Consider the following 17,105-nt stretch of genomic DNA (forward strand, 5'->3'; position numbering starts at 1 on the left):
AAGGCCATCTCCAGGTCCTCCCTCTCTCTCTCTCTTTTTTTAAAATTAATTAACTTATTTATTATTATTTATTTTGGCTGTGTTGGGTCTTTGTTGCTGTGCGCAGGCTTTCTCTAGTTGCGGTGAGTGGGGGCTACTCTTCGTTGCGGTGCGCGGGCTTCTCATTGTCATGGCTTCTCTTGTTGCAGAGCACGGGCTCTAGGCACGTGGGCTTCAGTTGTTGAGGCACGTGGGCTCAGTTGTGGCTCGCAGGCTCTAGAGCATAGGCTCAGTAGTTGTGGCGCACGGGTTTAGTCACTCTGTGGTACGTGGGATCTTCCCCGGGCCAGGGCACGAACCCGTGTCCCCTGCATTGGCAGGCAGATTCTTTTTTTTTTATAAATTTATTTATTTATTTATTTTTGCTGTGTTGGCTCTTCGTTTCTGTGCGAGGGTTTTCTCTAGTTGCGGCGAGCGGGGGCCACTCTTCATTGCAGTGTGCGGGCCTCTCACTATCGCGGCCTCTGTAGTTGCGGGGAACAGGCTCCAGATGCGCAGGCTCAGTAGTTGTGGCTTACAGGCCCAGTTGCTCCACGGCATGTGGGATCTTCCCAGACCAGGGCTCGAACCCGTGTCCCCTGCATTGGCAGGCAGATTCTCAACCACTGCGCCACCAGGGAAGCCCGGCAGGCAGATTCTTAACCACTGTGCCACCAGGGAAGCCCTTCAGGTCCTCTCTTGACTTGCACTACCCTAGGAATCGTTCTAGGCTCAGACTTAAGGGCCTGTCTTATGGTGACACTCACTGGTGGGAATGTAGTTTCTGTTTACATATGCATTATAAAGAAAACTTACCTCAACAGGATAATTTCTTCCTGAAATTCTCAGAATAGGGCAGTGTATGAAATAGCTAGAAAACTTTTCACTGTCTACAGTGGCACTCATTAGAATCAAATGTAGATCAGAGCGTTTCTGTAAAATTTCCTTCAAGATAATTAGTAGGAAGTCTGACTGGACACTTCTTTCATGAACCTAGCATAAGGGGAACAAAAAAATCATAAGGTCAAGTAATAGGCTAAAACAATCAGACACTCAAATCTACTAAAAGTTAATCAATATTTACATATAGTCAGTACATGCAGAAAGAGAAGCTGTATGTTTCAAATGAGGCAGATCTTCAGAATTGAAAATAAAGTCACCCTCTAAAATTGAAGTCGGTAAAAATCAGCATATAATGAACAAGAGTAGCTATGATAGTAGGACTCTACCTTAGGAGATGTTTGTAAGTGTGCAGCTGATAAGATAAGGGTGTCTCTCAAATTTCACTTAGAAGCTAGTGTAACTCTTAAAGCACTGCTACTAATATACAACTGAACAGACACAAAACTGCAACAAGACAGATGGTTTATCTACTATGTAGAAAAAGGGGAATTTGATTAGTAGGAATCTGACAGGTTCTCTATCAACTGTCTGAGAAAAAGGCTCTTATGCCCTTCCAACAGATGCATTTTAGGGACGAGCATTGTAAACCTGCTATAGAGCATAAAAAACCATGGGACATTGTCAGAACTCAGTATCTGCTGGATGTACCAGTCTATATTCCAACTTCCTGTACTGGAGTTATTTCTACTCCATTTTATTTTATGAGATTAAGGCAGCATACAAAAGATAGAATACATCAAGATAACAAAAATTAAAACGGTTTTGATCATTCATTTGCTCGGAAGGGAGGCAACAGCGGTCAAGTGTTCACTACAAACAGTACTAAGCATTGTGCTAGATGCTGGGGATTAAAAAATGACCAAGATAGTCTTTTCATTTCAGAGTTTACAGCCTTGGAAGAGGATACTGTAGAGGATGGTTTGAAATTACATATGAAGGGTAGTTAATTTTTTTTGGGGGGGGGAGGGGTCTAATATTCTTTTTTTGTTTGTTTTATATTTATTTTTTTTTATTGGAGTATAGTTGATTTATAATGTGTTAGTTTCTGCTGTACAGCAAGGGGTAGCTAATTCAGGTGGTCAGGAAGGCTACTAAGAGATATCTGCCATCTGTGCTGAGAAATGAAATGAGTTTTAAAAAAAGGAGGAGAAAGGAACAGTATGATAAAGGGAGAAAAAGTAGTCATGGGACACAACTTGTGCAAAATCATGGTGGACAGGGGGATAATTATACATTTCAGGAAATGAAGAAACAAAAATGATGCCTTGAGCATGGGATGAGGAACGGGCAAGAGACAGAGCTGGCGAGGTACTCAGTAATCTGCCCATATGAGGTCTTGTAAACCGTGTTAAGGAGTTGAGACTTTATCCTAATGAGTCAGGGTAGTGAGTAAGATATTTCAAAGCAGGGGGATCATGTGGTCTGAATTTTGTTTTAAAAAAGATAACTCCAGCTATAATTGAAGAATGTAGTAGAAGAGAGCAAAACAGAAAGTAGGAAGTTTTATTAGAGGCTTTTGTACTAATTAAAAGAGATAATGGTAGCCTATATGAGGGCAATACCAGTGAATATGGAGAGGTAAATGAATGTGAGAAAAGTAAAATCAACAAAGTCTAGGTGATTGGATTTAGGGGATATGGGAGAAAGAAGAAGAAATAATCTTGGATGTTTTTACTTTGGTAGTTTGACCAGGATATTTATATCTGAAGCTCAAGAAAGAAAGATTTCCTGATGGATGAAACAGATCTGGGGAACCTCCTCAAATAGATGGTAATTTATACAGATACTGACATTTTTAAAAAAGAAAATTAAAAATGAGGATAAAACATAAAATAGAGCTAATAAAAATGTATGCTTTATTAAGTACACTTGGAAGAGGTGGGCAAAAAGTTTGGCCGTAAACATACCAGCAGCCAGAGGAAAAGCTACTTAACTCACACACTGACCATAAACTAAAACAAATCGCACAACTATTCCTAATAAGAAAGCCAGAAGTATTATCCTGAGCATCTTCATAAAGAAGGTCCTGAATAATGTAATGAACTCTATGCCAGCATCTCTTACATCATTATATTTAACATGATGATGAATTTCACTGGGTTTTTTCTTACTCTTACTGTACTTCTCAACAAGAGGTTGACATTATCACACTGAAGCACAATTCAGTAAATCACACCTACAGACTGCTAATACTAAAACATCAAAGAACAGCTCCCTGAAGTTGGTCTAACTTTTAAATTAGGGTTCATTCTGATATGTATTTATCAATCAATTTTCTAATAATTTGGGGCTCCAAGAAAACTTACTGACTGGCTGATACAAGTATTTCATCTTACCTAGCAGTAAAAATTTCTCATTATAAATAGATAAATTAGCATTTTGACTTAAGTTGATTCTTGAGGATACTGATAAAATCTAGGTCTTAGCCATGCACAGCTGCAACTGTGACACCCCATTCCCCACCCAACACTGCCAGGAGCAAGTTACCAATGGCCCTGCTCAATCAAGCAGCCATACATCCTCTTTCTTTTTGACATCTTAGTGATAACAGTACAACTCCTTCTCCCACTGAAGATTAAAGACTCCTTAGATAAAAATGAATTCCTATCACTCATCTATTACCAAAATTATTATATTTAAAAACATCTTACCCTAAACTTGTCCAACAACAGGAAAATGGTTAAATAAATTATGGGACATCCAAATTATATACTTCTATAAAGCTATTAAAAAATAGTGGTTTTGTAGACTATCTAATGATGTGAAAGAATTATAAAATAAATATCGCACATGCTAAACATACACATATATAAATGCACAAATGTCAATATTAATTTTTTTTCTGGATGAGACTACAGATAATCTTTATTTTCATTTTTGTATCTCTCTATACTTCTAATACTTACTAACAAAAACGAGGAAAATAACCCAATAATCTATGTATAGTCTATTAATTAAAAATCAAAGAATGACTGAACTTTCACTAATGCCTTCTGAACTTGGTGAATTAACAGACATTCATAGAAACTTTACATCAGGGAAAATAGAAAAAAAATTTTTTTGAATAATAGAAATGCTGTATATCTTATTTCTTTTTCAAAAAATTATGTACAAAGCAAGTCAGTTTAACATATACTAGGCTAGTATACCATTTTAAATAATTCTAATGTGAAACTTTTGGCATAATTCAATTTTAGTGTGCATTCAAATTTGATTCAAGTAGGGGTATATCTATAGAGAAAATGACATACTGATGAGGATTCCTTGTTTTTTATAAGAATCCGAGAAAATCCTTTAACAAATGTAGTTGAGAGGCAGCAGACTGGTAAGAGATGGCTGCAGATGTACTGCCTGGGTTTGAGCCCCCAGCTGTAGAGCTTATTGGCCGTGTGAATTTGAGCAAGCTATTTAACCTCTGTGTGCCTCAACTGTAAAATAGGGGTAATAATATCTACTTCACTGGATTGCTGGAAGGATTAATTGAAGTTGTATATATGAAGTCCTTAAAATAGCACCTTGCATATAGCAAATGTTATACAGCATTTGTTAAATAAATCAATTTACAGGAGACACATTTGTTAGAGGAAATTAATTATTATATGTAGAGGAAATTAAATAATTATTATATGTAAAGTGTCTGGCATTTAATAAGCATGAAGAAAATGTTAGCTAGTTTTAGAAGTAACATCTTTTTAATACAAAAATGTTTAGAATTTTTTTCTGAACATGACTACAGAATCAACTCACCTCATCTACAATAACGTGAGACACATTAGTTAGGAGACCATCTTCTTGAAGTTTTCTTAGCAAAACCCCTGTTGTACAGTAGAGTAACCTGGTAGATTCACTCACTCGAGACTCCATCCGGATCTGATATCCACACAAAGAATTCTGAAGGGAAAACACAAAGCCAAGATTAGATTCTCACAAATGATCTAGGAAACAAGCTTTAAAAAGTACAGGTGCTGATCCTGCTACTATATGGAGCAGTCTAAGTAAATCTGTTTAGTGCAATTTATTACTTTCCCATGGTCTTCAATTATATAAAACTATAAAATTAGTTTTGGCAATTTTAAACAAGAAAAACCTTTTTTCAGTTTTGAAACAAAAAGCTGTTCACCTGCTTTGAGTACCATTAACATTATTATGAAAATATTAATAGATTTAATCAATTTCTTATTAAATTATCTTGGAGCAAAATATTGAGGTACTGAGGAAGAGAATTTGAGAGAAGCTCCTACAATTTGGTCTACTTTTCTATCAAGATCTCATAAAAGCTGCAACCATTAAAAACCAGTGGTGCCTGATGGGAATCCTGAAGTCACTTCTATTCCCATCACATTTTCTGTCTCCTTCAGTCATTCCTTTGTTATATTTGTAAACATGTCTGTCATCCCCTTAATGTAAATTCCTTATAAGACAGAAATTATGTCCTTTTTCCTCTTACATTTCATGAGAGAAACCAAGAAAAATAGCCAAATAAATTTTTTTTTAATGAAGGGATACCTAACTTAAAGATAGAGACAAAGATGTTAAGTATCATATTTATAAAGAACAATTCAAAGTAAAGTGAGTTACATGAACTGGGAATTCCTTACATTTGGTTCTAAAGCAATTTTATTAATTCCTATACTTTGCAGTCACTCCGGTTAAGGTTTGGCCAGTTTTGTGTATACTTTTATCGCAAAGTGTGTGACAGTGGATATTTAAGTACTTTTTCTATTATTTTTTTATATACAGGATTTGAAAATAGTCTGCCATTTTCTTTTATATTGTTTTTTCCTTCTGTTCACTGAACTAATGAAAATCATTCAGGAATACATCCCACAGAAAAGATTTCCAAATACTTGAGATATCTGATATTACAGTTATACTTGCATGTGTTTATATTCTTTGAATGATCAACTTAGTATGTAATATATTTGAATACTCAATTATTAAAGTGAATATATTTTTCCTTTTATGTGAGAATTTTAATGATAATTACTGACAATCCTTTTCATATAAAGGAGAGTGGCAGAATATCACATCTAGCCAAGAAAACATGAGAAACACCTGAGATACGCTACTGAACAAACAGCATCAGTCAAAACTCATATACGGCACAGGCTCCATTTGGGTCCCAAGGGCACAGGTTGAGTGAGGTCAGCGCTCTCTGAGGTGAGGCTGGACAGTGTCTCACCTTTCCTCCAGGTCCATTTTCACAGCCCAGTTCATCACACACTCTTGTGGCTAAGCTCACCGCTGAGACCCGCCGGGGCTGGGTGCAGACAATGCTGCATCTACTTGTTTGCCACTCGTTCAGAAGCAGGTCCTCCAACAGGAAATGTGGCACTTGAGTACTCTTGCCGCTCCCTGTTTCACCTGCCACCACCACAGCCCGGTGCCTTCTAAGAGTTTCGACAATTGAGTTCCTGTGTTTGAACACGGGTAACTGTTGCCGTTCCTTTAGCAGTCTCTGGTACTTAGGTGTGCTTTGCAACTTTCTAAAGAGGTTTCTAACTGGCTCCAAATCTTCTGCCTTTTCTGATTCCAAGGACAGTGCAGAAAAATCCTCATCAGAAACTAAATTTTCCCAAGATTCCTCAGGATCTTCAGAGGTTTCTCTCGTATTCTCAGAGTGCTGTTGTTGCTGTTGCTGCTGCTGCTTCAGTTTATTCAGAAGTTTGGCAATGAAAAGGTCACGTGGTTTATTGGTCTCCATTTTATTTAACTGTTCCTTTCTCTTTTCCGCATCACTCCACTCCAGCCAGACATCTCGGTAAGTGGGCGGAAGTAACTGATGAACTGACTATAAAGGGAAAAAACAGTAGTTATGTCATTTTCACTAACTACTGGACACCAAAATTCAATAGGTTAGAACTTAAAAGGATAGCTGCCTTCTTCTTAAAATGTCTCTTAAACTAGTAAGTTACTACTTTAATATAAGATATACATGTATATGATGCAAATTTATAAATAGCATATCATATTCAGGCTTCTAGACTTACTAGCTGTGTGACCTTGGGCAAGTAACTTAACCTCTTGGTGTCTTAGTTTCTAAATTTGTAAAATGGGGCTAATAATAGTACCTCCCTACAGGCATACTCTGAGGTAAACTAAGTTAATCATGTAACGTGCTTATTCCTGGAACACAATAAACTATTAAATACATGTTTATTATTTATTCCTATAGTGGTGCTATTTAAATATTCAGATGATCCATAAAGCATCTCTAAAACAAAGTTCCCTCTGAGATTCCAGCAGTTGTATAATATTACAGGTCAAAGTATTTTAAATGAACTCCACTGGATGAAACTAAGTTATCTTAATTCTGTGTTATAAAAGAGCCCACAATTATTTCTGTAACACTGATAGTCACTTCCATCAATTAAGCTTAGCTTATGATACCTTATTCCACAAAATGAGGGAAATAAAGACATTAAGAACTTTTACTGACACAAAATGGAAAAGAATTATTGTTGGAGTTCCACTTAATCAGTGCCTAAATTTTCAGTAGTTCTAATTCCCCATGAAGAAAGATATATACGTTTATTATAAAAAGGAAATGTTGACAATACCCCCCCAACCAAAAAAAAGAGCATTGTGTTCTCTTAAAAGTGCTCTCTTCAGTAATACTTTATTTTCATCTTTCCTTAAACTGGAAGCTTAGAGTCAACATAACCTAAAAGTGAAAACTGGAACCAGTGTCTAATTTTTTAAAGTCGAGAGACAATATAACATTAAAGGAAAACAAATGTTTAAAAACTCTCCTTAATTCAACCACTCTAGCACAACTATTTTTTAACCTGTAAATTAGTATAGCTTACAAAGCTGGACCAAATGGTTCAGAGCCTCTGGTCTAAGGAGAGAAAGACTGAACTATGTTTAGAAGTGAGAGGAAGTCAAAATTGTAAATAAGCAGAAACAAGGATTAATCAGAAGAAGCATTCAGTAAAGAGAAAATTGGCACAAAGGGCCATAATTAAAAACTAACTTCCACATGCAGATAGTTTTATGTTGACAAAATATACCCATTACTCCAGAAATGATTTTTGAAACACTTAGGTCTAAAAAGTCTCACCTGCCCTTTCACTAAACGATAAAGAGCTAAAGTAGCTCCCAGGTGCTGAGCTTGCATGCCATCCTCTGTTAAGATTGTAGGGCATACTACCAGTACCTCATCTTCAGACTTGATTACCCTTACCCTACAAAGAAGCCAAAAACATTTTAAAATAAAATTGATGAAGTAAAAAAGGTCAGAATTCCATTAACATTGAACTGTAGTTTAATTATTTAAATTAAATATTCCCATGGAAGATATGATACTACATAATGACTTATAAGCACTATCAATCTGAGATGTGGAATTAGCTTCCTAAATATCTACTTAACTCATCAGAAAAAAAAGATTTTCATCTTAGATTTTTCTATAAGTTCATTCAGTTAACCAAAAACATACCTACATTTCCAGTATCTACCTACTGCAACTTTTTCAAAGGAAGGATTTGGACTCTTGGGAAGATTCTTCCTGACCCAATCGATCAGAAATTGTTTGGGAGATTTTCCAGTCCAGCTTCGAGCAGTATAGTCAAAATTTCTTACATCATGAGGTTCTTTCTTTTTCTCTAAAATGATAAAAGATTGGTTCTTTAAAAATGGTTATGTAGTAATATACAGTCTCTTTTGAGAGATTAATGTTCTCTCACTTTTGGGAACAGACTTTTAGAAGAGAATAGGTTTAAAGAAAGACAGACAGAAAGGCCTGCTCTTCTTTAAGTGATGCAAGGAAATCCTCTTGATGGACAGAATCAGTGAAAATCTGGATCTTTTTAAAAAAGTATCTTAAGTTATGTGTTATTGTAAAATATCTATGATACAATCCATGCGATGAATTGTTTAGAATACTCTGAATTACAATGTTTGGTAGACTATCTTTTGAAAAGATATAAATCAGATGTCCTTTCTCTGCTTAACAGCTGCCACTACCACCACTGTCAATGGCTTCATGTTGCCTATAAGATAAAGTCCAAATTCTTCACTACTGCCTAAAAGCCCTCTGTGGCCCATCCGTGCCTATTTGTTGTCAGTCTTCCATCATGCTCACTATGCTGTAGCCACACTGGTCATGAGTCAATTCCTTAAATGCTCTAAACCTGCCTGGCCCAATACTGTAGCCACCAGCCACATGTGGCTAAATTTAAATTAATTAAAATTAAAATTTCAGTTTCTCAGTTATACTAGTCACATTTCAAGTGCTCGATATAGTTGACCCTTGAACAACACAGGTTTGAACTGTACAGGTCCACTTATATGCAGATTTTTTTTCAATAAATATACAAAAACACACATGAAGAACATCATGTGTAAGACTTATATTGAAGTGGACAGCCTATCCTTACACAGGCATGAGGTGACAATATAAAATTAATAATGTGTTATTTTCTTTGTTTTATAACTTTGCTTTCAAAGAATTACCTTACCTTACAGAATGCCTCTCTCTCATAATTGGAGAAATTGCATATCAGCCTATCATCATAGGTAAGTGGTTTTTTAAAAAATGTTAACAATGTTTCCAATAGTATATTATGAATAGTACTGTAATACTGTATGCCATAAAAATTTTATAATGATTCTTTCATTAGTGTATAAGGCTAAACTAACAGTGAAGTGAAGCAGTTGGCAGTTGTATTGATTACACTAGGGTACCATTAAAGCAATCGTATTGCTGCTTCTTCGTTATCAGTGCATGAATCATTATACCTATAAACAACTAAGAATTTCTTCTGCACATTGTCTTTTCATTTTTGATATCTAGTGTTAGTAACACATATAACATCTACAGTGTTTTGAATCATACAAGACAATGTTGATATAGGTACTGACAGATGATTCATCTTGTACATACATAACATAAACTCACAGAATCTATACAGTACAGTACTGTAAATGTATCTTCTCTTCGTTATGATTTTCTTAATAATGTTTTTCTTTCTCTAGCTTACTTTATTATAAGAATATAGTATATAATACATATAACATACAAAATATGTTAATCAACTGTTATCACTAAGGCTTCCAGTCATTAGTAGGCTATTAGTTATGTTTGGGGGAAGTCAAAAGTTATACGCAGATTTTTGACTGCACAGGGGTCAGCGGCCCTAACCCCTGCGTTGTTCAAGGGTCAACTGTACTCATATTTGGCTAGTAGCTACCACATGTGATAGTGCAGATACAGAACATTCCCATCATAGTGTGTTCTGTTGAATAGTGATGCTCTAAGCTCTTTTCCACCTTAGACTTCCAATGTACTGTCTCCTTCCTTAGAAGTTCTTTCCACCAACTCATTACCAGGCTAATACCTAATCATCTGTCAGATCTCAGAGCAAGACCTCAGCAAGGTTTCCCCAGTGCAAATTAGGCCCCCTTATTAGCTCTATTATTGGAAGCCAGTTTTCTTTCTTCGACAGCACACATCAGTTTGTAATTGTGTTTCTGTGTCTGTTTAAAGCTTACATTCCCTGCTAGACTGTATACTTGAAGAGGGCAAAGATCAAGTTATTTTGCTAACAACTGTACATGTAGCACCTGATATTATGAACAATAAAAATTCAATAAATATTTGTAGAAAGAATGTACAATTAGAAGAACTGACAATTTAGTGTGGGACTCAACTGACTATATTACAGACTGATAAATATACTAGCTATATCAATAATTTACCTATGAGCACAAAGAAGAGCACACTTACCCACCTCTGGTGGCACAGCAGGAATCAGGGAAGGTTTAAAGAGGTGCTGTTTGATTCAAGCCTCTAAGCAAGGGAAAGGTTGGCCAAGAAGGGGAAAACAGGATGAGCAAAGTCATGGAGCCATGAAACAATATATGTTTTAAAGAATGATGTAGCTGTAGTACATAGCTGGGAGAATAAGGTGGAAAGGATCTTCAGTGCCATGATACAGGGTTTGAACTTGCTAAGTGATTAAAATTTTTAACAGGAAACTCATTTTGATCTGTGTTATGGAAAGATAATTCTGGCAGGAGTTTGGAGGAGGGACTGAAGAAAGATGAGGCCGAAGCAAGATGTTTGTAATTACAAAACGCTATACAAGTTATCATAATTATTACTTTTCCAAGACAGTATGTGGAAGCATAACTTTACTGCCATCTTATGTAGTTTGCTGGAATACAAAGTAACAATTTCTCAATTATATAGTCCTTGACATTTTTCTATTTACAAATTATACCCTGGAACACTTTCCCTCCATTTTACCTTTCTCTTCTTCAGTAGCAGCTGTAGATTTTTCAAATAAATTAAAGTTCAAAGCACTTTCCCCTTCTGTGGCTACAGGAGGCTTCTTCCTTTCATTCTGTTGATGTGAAATCTTTATGGCTGGATTGAATACTGGATGGTCTTCTAAAGTTTCCATTTCTACCAAAAAAACCATGATGCTTATTTTTGTTTTATTTGTATTTGTTTTTCATGCCTTTTTACTTTGTAAAAATTGGTTTAAAAAAACAACATTCCTTCTTTTTCCTTGTAGTCAATTATTCAACACTTCCTACTAGGAATTTGTGCTAGAAGTCAGAGGCAATTTATTTTCACATCATATACTAACATTTTCAGAACAATTACATAACAGATGTAGAAGGCCAGGAAAAACATCTTCACTAGAAATAAATACTCATGGAATTATATCCACCTCTTGTTCTTGAATGGAGATGGTATTTTATGGTATACATCTGAGGTTAACAAACTATGGCCTGCAGGCCAAATCCAGCCCCGCTGCCTATTTCCATATGGCCTGTGGGCTAAGAATGATTTTTACACGTTTAACTGGTTGAAAAAGACAAAAAGATATATTTGGTGACACGTGAAAATTATATATGAAATTTCAGCATCCATAAAGTTTTATGAGAACATAACCATTTGCTTATGTATTGTTTATGGCTGCTTTTATGCTGTGACAGCAGAGTTAAATAATCATAACAAATTGCAAAACCTAAAATATTTACTATTTGGCTTGTTCCAAAAAGTCTGCCAATCCCAATTATAAACTGTTAGGAAAGAGCAGACATATTAAAAAGAGGCAACCTCCATCCTAGGAAGGCCAATAAAGAAGAGATATTTATACGTCTGAGAATTTTAAAGTGTTTACCTCTTTGAAATTTCCTTATTTTTTCTTGAGCCTCTTTTTGGCCTTGCTTGTTTTTTTCTAATTTAAAGGTAGCTGCTTGCTCCTTTGCATCCAGAAGTTTTGCTGCAAGGTGCAAGTACCTTTCATTCTGTTGTTCCAAATAAGATGATGATAAAGAAATAAAAAGAAGAGCAAGATTAGTTTATCTATTGTCAATGTATTATATCAAAACCTGTGATCTTTTGATCTTATTCTTTGATCCAACAAATCTTTTAGAAATTTTTCATAGAGAAATAATACAAACGTGCAGATTTGCAGGTACACAGATGTTTACTGCAGTACTGATTGAAAAGGAAAACTGGAAATCAAGTGTGGTACATCTCTACAGAGAAAACTAGTCAGCCATTGGGAAAAAAAGTGAGGTAGCAAAAGAACAGGGACATTAAAAAAAAAAAAAAAAAAAGGCCTCTGGGGAAGATGGGTGCCATAAAACTTGAGGACTTAACTCTGCTGGGCAAAAACTAGACAGAGTTAAAGCTAAACTCAAATTACTGTTTTTTTCTTTAGGTTAGGTTGATAGCAGATGAGAAGCATTAAAGCTCGGGGTGGAGAAGAAGGCATGTGCAGTGCTGCCATGAAAGACAACCACTGAGACGAAGGGAAAAGAGACAACTAAGGAAGCACAACCACCTGAATTCTGGGACCATTTTGTGTAGAAGCAAACATCAATACAGTGTAACCGATAGAAGGGTTGGCTATCGCCTCAGTTTCACCTAAATCACACTCATTCTTTCAATCTTTCCTATCTATGGCACTGATAACCACCATCCCTCCACCTACGAATCTCGTGCTGACTTTGGCTTCTTAACCTTTATGTTCAGTAAATCATCAATTTCTACTGATTCTTGCTTTAAATGTTTCTCTTCCAAATTCCAATTTGGCACCTTATTATTTCACACCTCAGCAAGTTCAAGAGCTGCCAAAATGGCCTCCCTACCCTTTGCAAATCACCTTAAACACTACTAAATTTGCCCTAAAATGTCAAATTCTTCTTGTCGGTCACCTGCCCCCATACTTCTAGCAACTCTTCACAATCAGTAGGAAAAGTTGTCAAATTCATTTTCTGGGCATCAAAATCTTCTAGTCTCAGTTTAACTCACCTGTTTACTCCTATTGGCCAGTACTCACCTACACATTTTATCCTGTTTATTGTTTAATACTCAAAGGCCCCTTGCACAATTCCACTGCTGTACCCTTATTCACATATTTCACCCATCTGGATCATTTTCCCATTCTTTGTTGCCTATGCACACTTCATGCATCCTTCAAGTCCCACTTTTTTCTTTGAAGTATTGACCTAATGCTCCAATCAGAAGAGACCTCTTTTTCTGAACCTCAAAGTAACATGTGTACTGTCCTAAATTATTTTTGTTTATATTACTTTAATACAGGCACATGGTTAAAAAAACTTATGAGGATACAGAGGAGTATAAAAAAGAAGTCTCCCTCCCACCCTACCAACCCCAGTCCTAATCACTAGTAATAGCTTCTTGTGTATCTCTCCCGATGTTTCCTTTGCATACATAAGAATGCAAATATATGTGTGTGTGTGTATATTGTTTTACTCAAATGAGTTCATTACACTACACATGCTGTTCTGCAACTTCCTTTTTGTCTTTCTAAATCAACTTTATAAAAGTATGATTCACTTCTAATAAAATGTCATTTTAAGTGTATAAGTGAATGTGTTTGACACATGTATACATCCACGTAACCATCATCATAATCAAGACATAAAACATTGCCATCATCCCCAAAAGTTTCCTCATCATGCCTAACAGTCAATCTCTTTCCTCCATCCCTGGACTCAGGCAACCACTGACCTGCTTCCTCTCACTAGAGACAGATTTTGCATAGATGACTTTTCTAGAATTTAATATAATGAAATTGTTCAGCATGTACTCATTTTTGCCTGGCTTCTTTCATTCTTATATAATGTTTTTGAGAGTTGCTTGCAGTGTTTGGCTGTTATTAGTAAAGTTGCTATGAACATTTGTGTACAAGTCTTTTTTTGTTGACGTTTTCATTTTTCTTGAGTAAATACCTAGGAATGAAATTGTTAGGTCATATGGTAAGTGTATGTCTAACTTCATAAGAAGGTGCCAAGCAGTTTTACCAAGTGGTTGTACCATTTCATTTTATACTCTTACAATCAGTGTATGAGTATTCAGTTGCTTCACATCCTCCCAACACTTGGTATTACTGATCTTTTTAATTTTAGCCATTTTGATTGATATATACATAGTGGTATGTCACTACAGTTTTCATTTTCATTTTTCCCATGACTAGCGATGTTGAACTTATTTTTACATGTTTATTGGCTATCCATATATCTACCTCTGTAAAGTGTCTGTTGTCCTTTTAAAACTTCTTTATAAATTCTAGACAGAAGTCTTTTATCAGATATATGTATTGTGTTATTTTCTTCCTACAACTTGCTTTTTTCACTTTTAACCTAATATTTTCAGTTTATCTTATGATATGTAAGTTTTCTCTGTCCAGGCAATGGGTTTCCTCTATAAAGGAAGGTGCTTTTTAAAATTATCCAAATAATTTAGCATACTCCTTACACAGAACAATCATTTAAAAATACTTGGTGATTATCTCTTTAAACATGGGAGGAATGTAATTAACATATATTGAGCAGTTATTTTGTGTCATGTTTTTGCCTAAGTGTTATTTTATTTAATCCTCACATAAACCCCTAGAGGTAACTATTTCCTCAATTTACAAATGAGGAAACTAAGTCTTATAAAAGTTAAATATTTTGCCAGGTATATCCAGCTAGAAGCCCAATATAAATTTCTACTCACAGGGTCAAATTTTTCCTCTTCTAAACTTTTAGAAGTCTCACTCTTTTCTTCTTCGTTTTGTTCAGCGTATCGCAAAATCCATTCTTTCATATTTACTTCCAAATTTTTTTCTTCCTTTTTTGGCTAGAAAGAAAAAACAAATATCTGAAAAATCAAAGTTAGAAAAAGGTGTCAAAACTATCATCAAGTGTCACTGCTTTTATAATTTCTTTACACTCAGAAACAGTAGACACATAAGCCTCAAAAATCACATTCTTTACTGTTCAGTGAAGGACAAATGAATGGAACTCAACATTAATAAGTCTAAACTTCCATGATCCGAAGAATACATTTACATAAAGAGGCAAAAAAATGAAAGAACTGTTAAAAACTAGTGTTGTCCTTAAAAACAGTGGTTTTGTGGGGATGATGTTTCCACAGATTTTTGCTCTGTTTATTTTTAGGCTTTATTGAGGTATAACTGATACATTAAAAATTGCACATATTTAATGTACATATTATTAAAATGTTAATTATTTACTGTATATATACATATATATATATAGACTCATCATTTTGATGAGTTTGGACATATGCATACACCCATGATATCATCACCACGATCAAGGTACTAAACATATCCATCACCTCCAAAAATTTTTGTGTGTTCTTTTGTGTGTGTGTGTACAGTACTGTACTGTTAACTATAGGCACTATGTTGCATAGCAGCTGTATAGAACTTACCTATCTTGCATAACTGAAATTTTATAACCATTAAGCAACATTTCCCCATTTGCCCCTCCTCCCTTTAGCCCCTGGTAACTACCATTCTATTCTCTGTTTCTATGAATATGACTATATTAGGTACCTCATATAAGTGACATAATGTAGTATTTGTCTTTCTGTGATTGGCTTATTTAGCATAATGTTCTCTAGGTTCACCCATGTTCATAGATGTTTTATGATATGCAGAGTAGTTATGTGTAATGCGTAATGAAGTGTAATGAAGTACACCTTCCAGTATTAATGCCTTTCTGTAATCCCCTTCCATACAGATTTTGAATTGGCCACGTGACTTGCTTCAACCAATGGGACATTAACAAGTGATACAAGCAGAGGCTTGATAAAAATTTGTACACTGGTGCTTACTATCTCGAGATACTTGCTCTTGGAAGCCATATGTCAAGTAAGAAGTCTGACCACCCTAATATCACCATATAAGAGGAAACCTAAGCTAGTCATGTGGAGAGAGAGATGCCTTGCTAGCTCCCAGCTGAGGCACCTAGTCATGTGAGTAAAGAAACCTTTTTGGATGTTCCAGTCTGAGGAGATACCTCACGGAGCAGAAGAACTGCCTAACTGAGCCCAGTCCAGACTGCAAAATCATAAGAAATTCTTGGTTTAAGTCACTGCATTTTCGGGTGGCTTGTTATGTAGCAATAGATAACTGAAACCGACAGTGATAGAAGCGTTTGGCAAACCCATTAGACATTTTCAATAAGTAAAAACATTATTGTAACCTAATATTTATACCCTTATGAACTATTACATGTGCTTCATTCTGATTTTATACAACTTTAAATGTTTAATTCTTTTTTTTTTTTTTTTTTAATGCTATTCTTGTCTGCTTACATTCTTTTTTTTTTTAATGTATGTATGTATGTATGTATGTAAGGCTGTGTTGGGTCTTCGTTTCTGTGCGAGGGCTTTCTCTAGTTGTGGCAAGCGGGGGCCACTCTTCATCGTGGTGCGGGGGCCACTCTTCATCGCGGTGCGTGGGCCTCTCACTATCGCGGTCTCTCTTGTTGCGGAGCACAGGCTCCAGACGCGCAGGCTCAGTAATTGTGGCTCACGGGCCGAGTTGCTCCGTGGCATGTGGGATCTTCCCAGACCAGGGCTCGAACCCACGTCCCCTGCATTGGCAGGCAGACTCTCAACCACTGCGCCACCAGGGAAGCCCTAAATGTTTAATTCTTAAATTACCTTTATCTTAGGATCTTCTTCCTGTTTTTTGGTTTTAGATTGCAGTGGAGGTGAAATAGTGGCTTGTATTTGAGGAGACTGGAATTTTGGCCTACTTAGAGGTTGTTGCTCTTCAAATTCCTGACTGAATCCTTCAGGAAGTGCATCTTAAGAGAAATTGGGATGAAAATAAACATGTACATGATACATAAAACACACAAATATTTATTAAACACTCACATTAACCCTGTCT

At 35.8% G+C, this 17,105-nt stretch overlaps 1 protein-coding gene across 3 annotated transcripts in view; it reads right to left on the minus strand.

Annotated features, from left to right (window-relative positions):
- Positions 1 to 17,105, minus strand: part of DHX29 (DExH-box helicase 29) — a 46,777-nt gene that overhangs the window by 18,871 nt on the left and 10,801 nt on the right. For 2 of the 3 annotated variants that reach the window (XM_061189261.1, XM_061189259.1), the window contains exons 5-13: positions 16,874 to 17,019; positions 14,912 to 15,034; positions 12,060 to 12,186; positions 11,174 to 11,332; positions 8,363 to 8,528; positions 7,985 to 8,108; positions 6,104 to 6,712; positions 4,669 to 4,812; positions 835 to 1,011 (exon numbers count right to left, since the gene is read on the minus strand). In XM_061189261.1, coding sequence (XP_061045244.1) covers positions 835 to 1,011; positions 4,669 to 4,812; positions 6,104 to 6,712; positions 7,985 to 8,108; positions 8,363 to 8,528; positions 11,174 to 11,332; positions 12,060 to 12,186; positions 14,912 to 15,034; positions 16,874 to 17,019 — 1,775 coding nt within the window. The remainder of the gene's footprint in view (positions 1 to 834; positions 1,012 to 4,668; positions 4,813 to 6,103; positions 6,713 to 7,984; positions 8,109 to 8,362; positions 8,529 to 11,173; positions 11,333 to 12,059; positions 12,187 to 14,911; positions 15,035 to 16,873; positions 17,020 to 17,105) is intronic. The other variant, XM_061189260.1, reaches the window with a different exon arrangement.

This window comes from Eubalaena glacialis, chromosome 4, assembly GCF_028564815.1.
Source record: "Eubalaena glacialis isolate mEubGla1 chromosome 4, mEubGla1.1.hap2.+ XY, whole genome shotgun sequence".
Taxonomy (NCBI): domain Eukaryota; kingdom Metazoa; phylum Chordata; class Mammalia; order Artiodactyla; family Balaenidae; genus Eubalaena; species Eubalaena glacialis.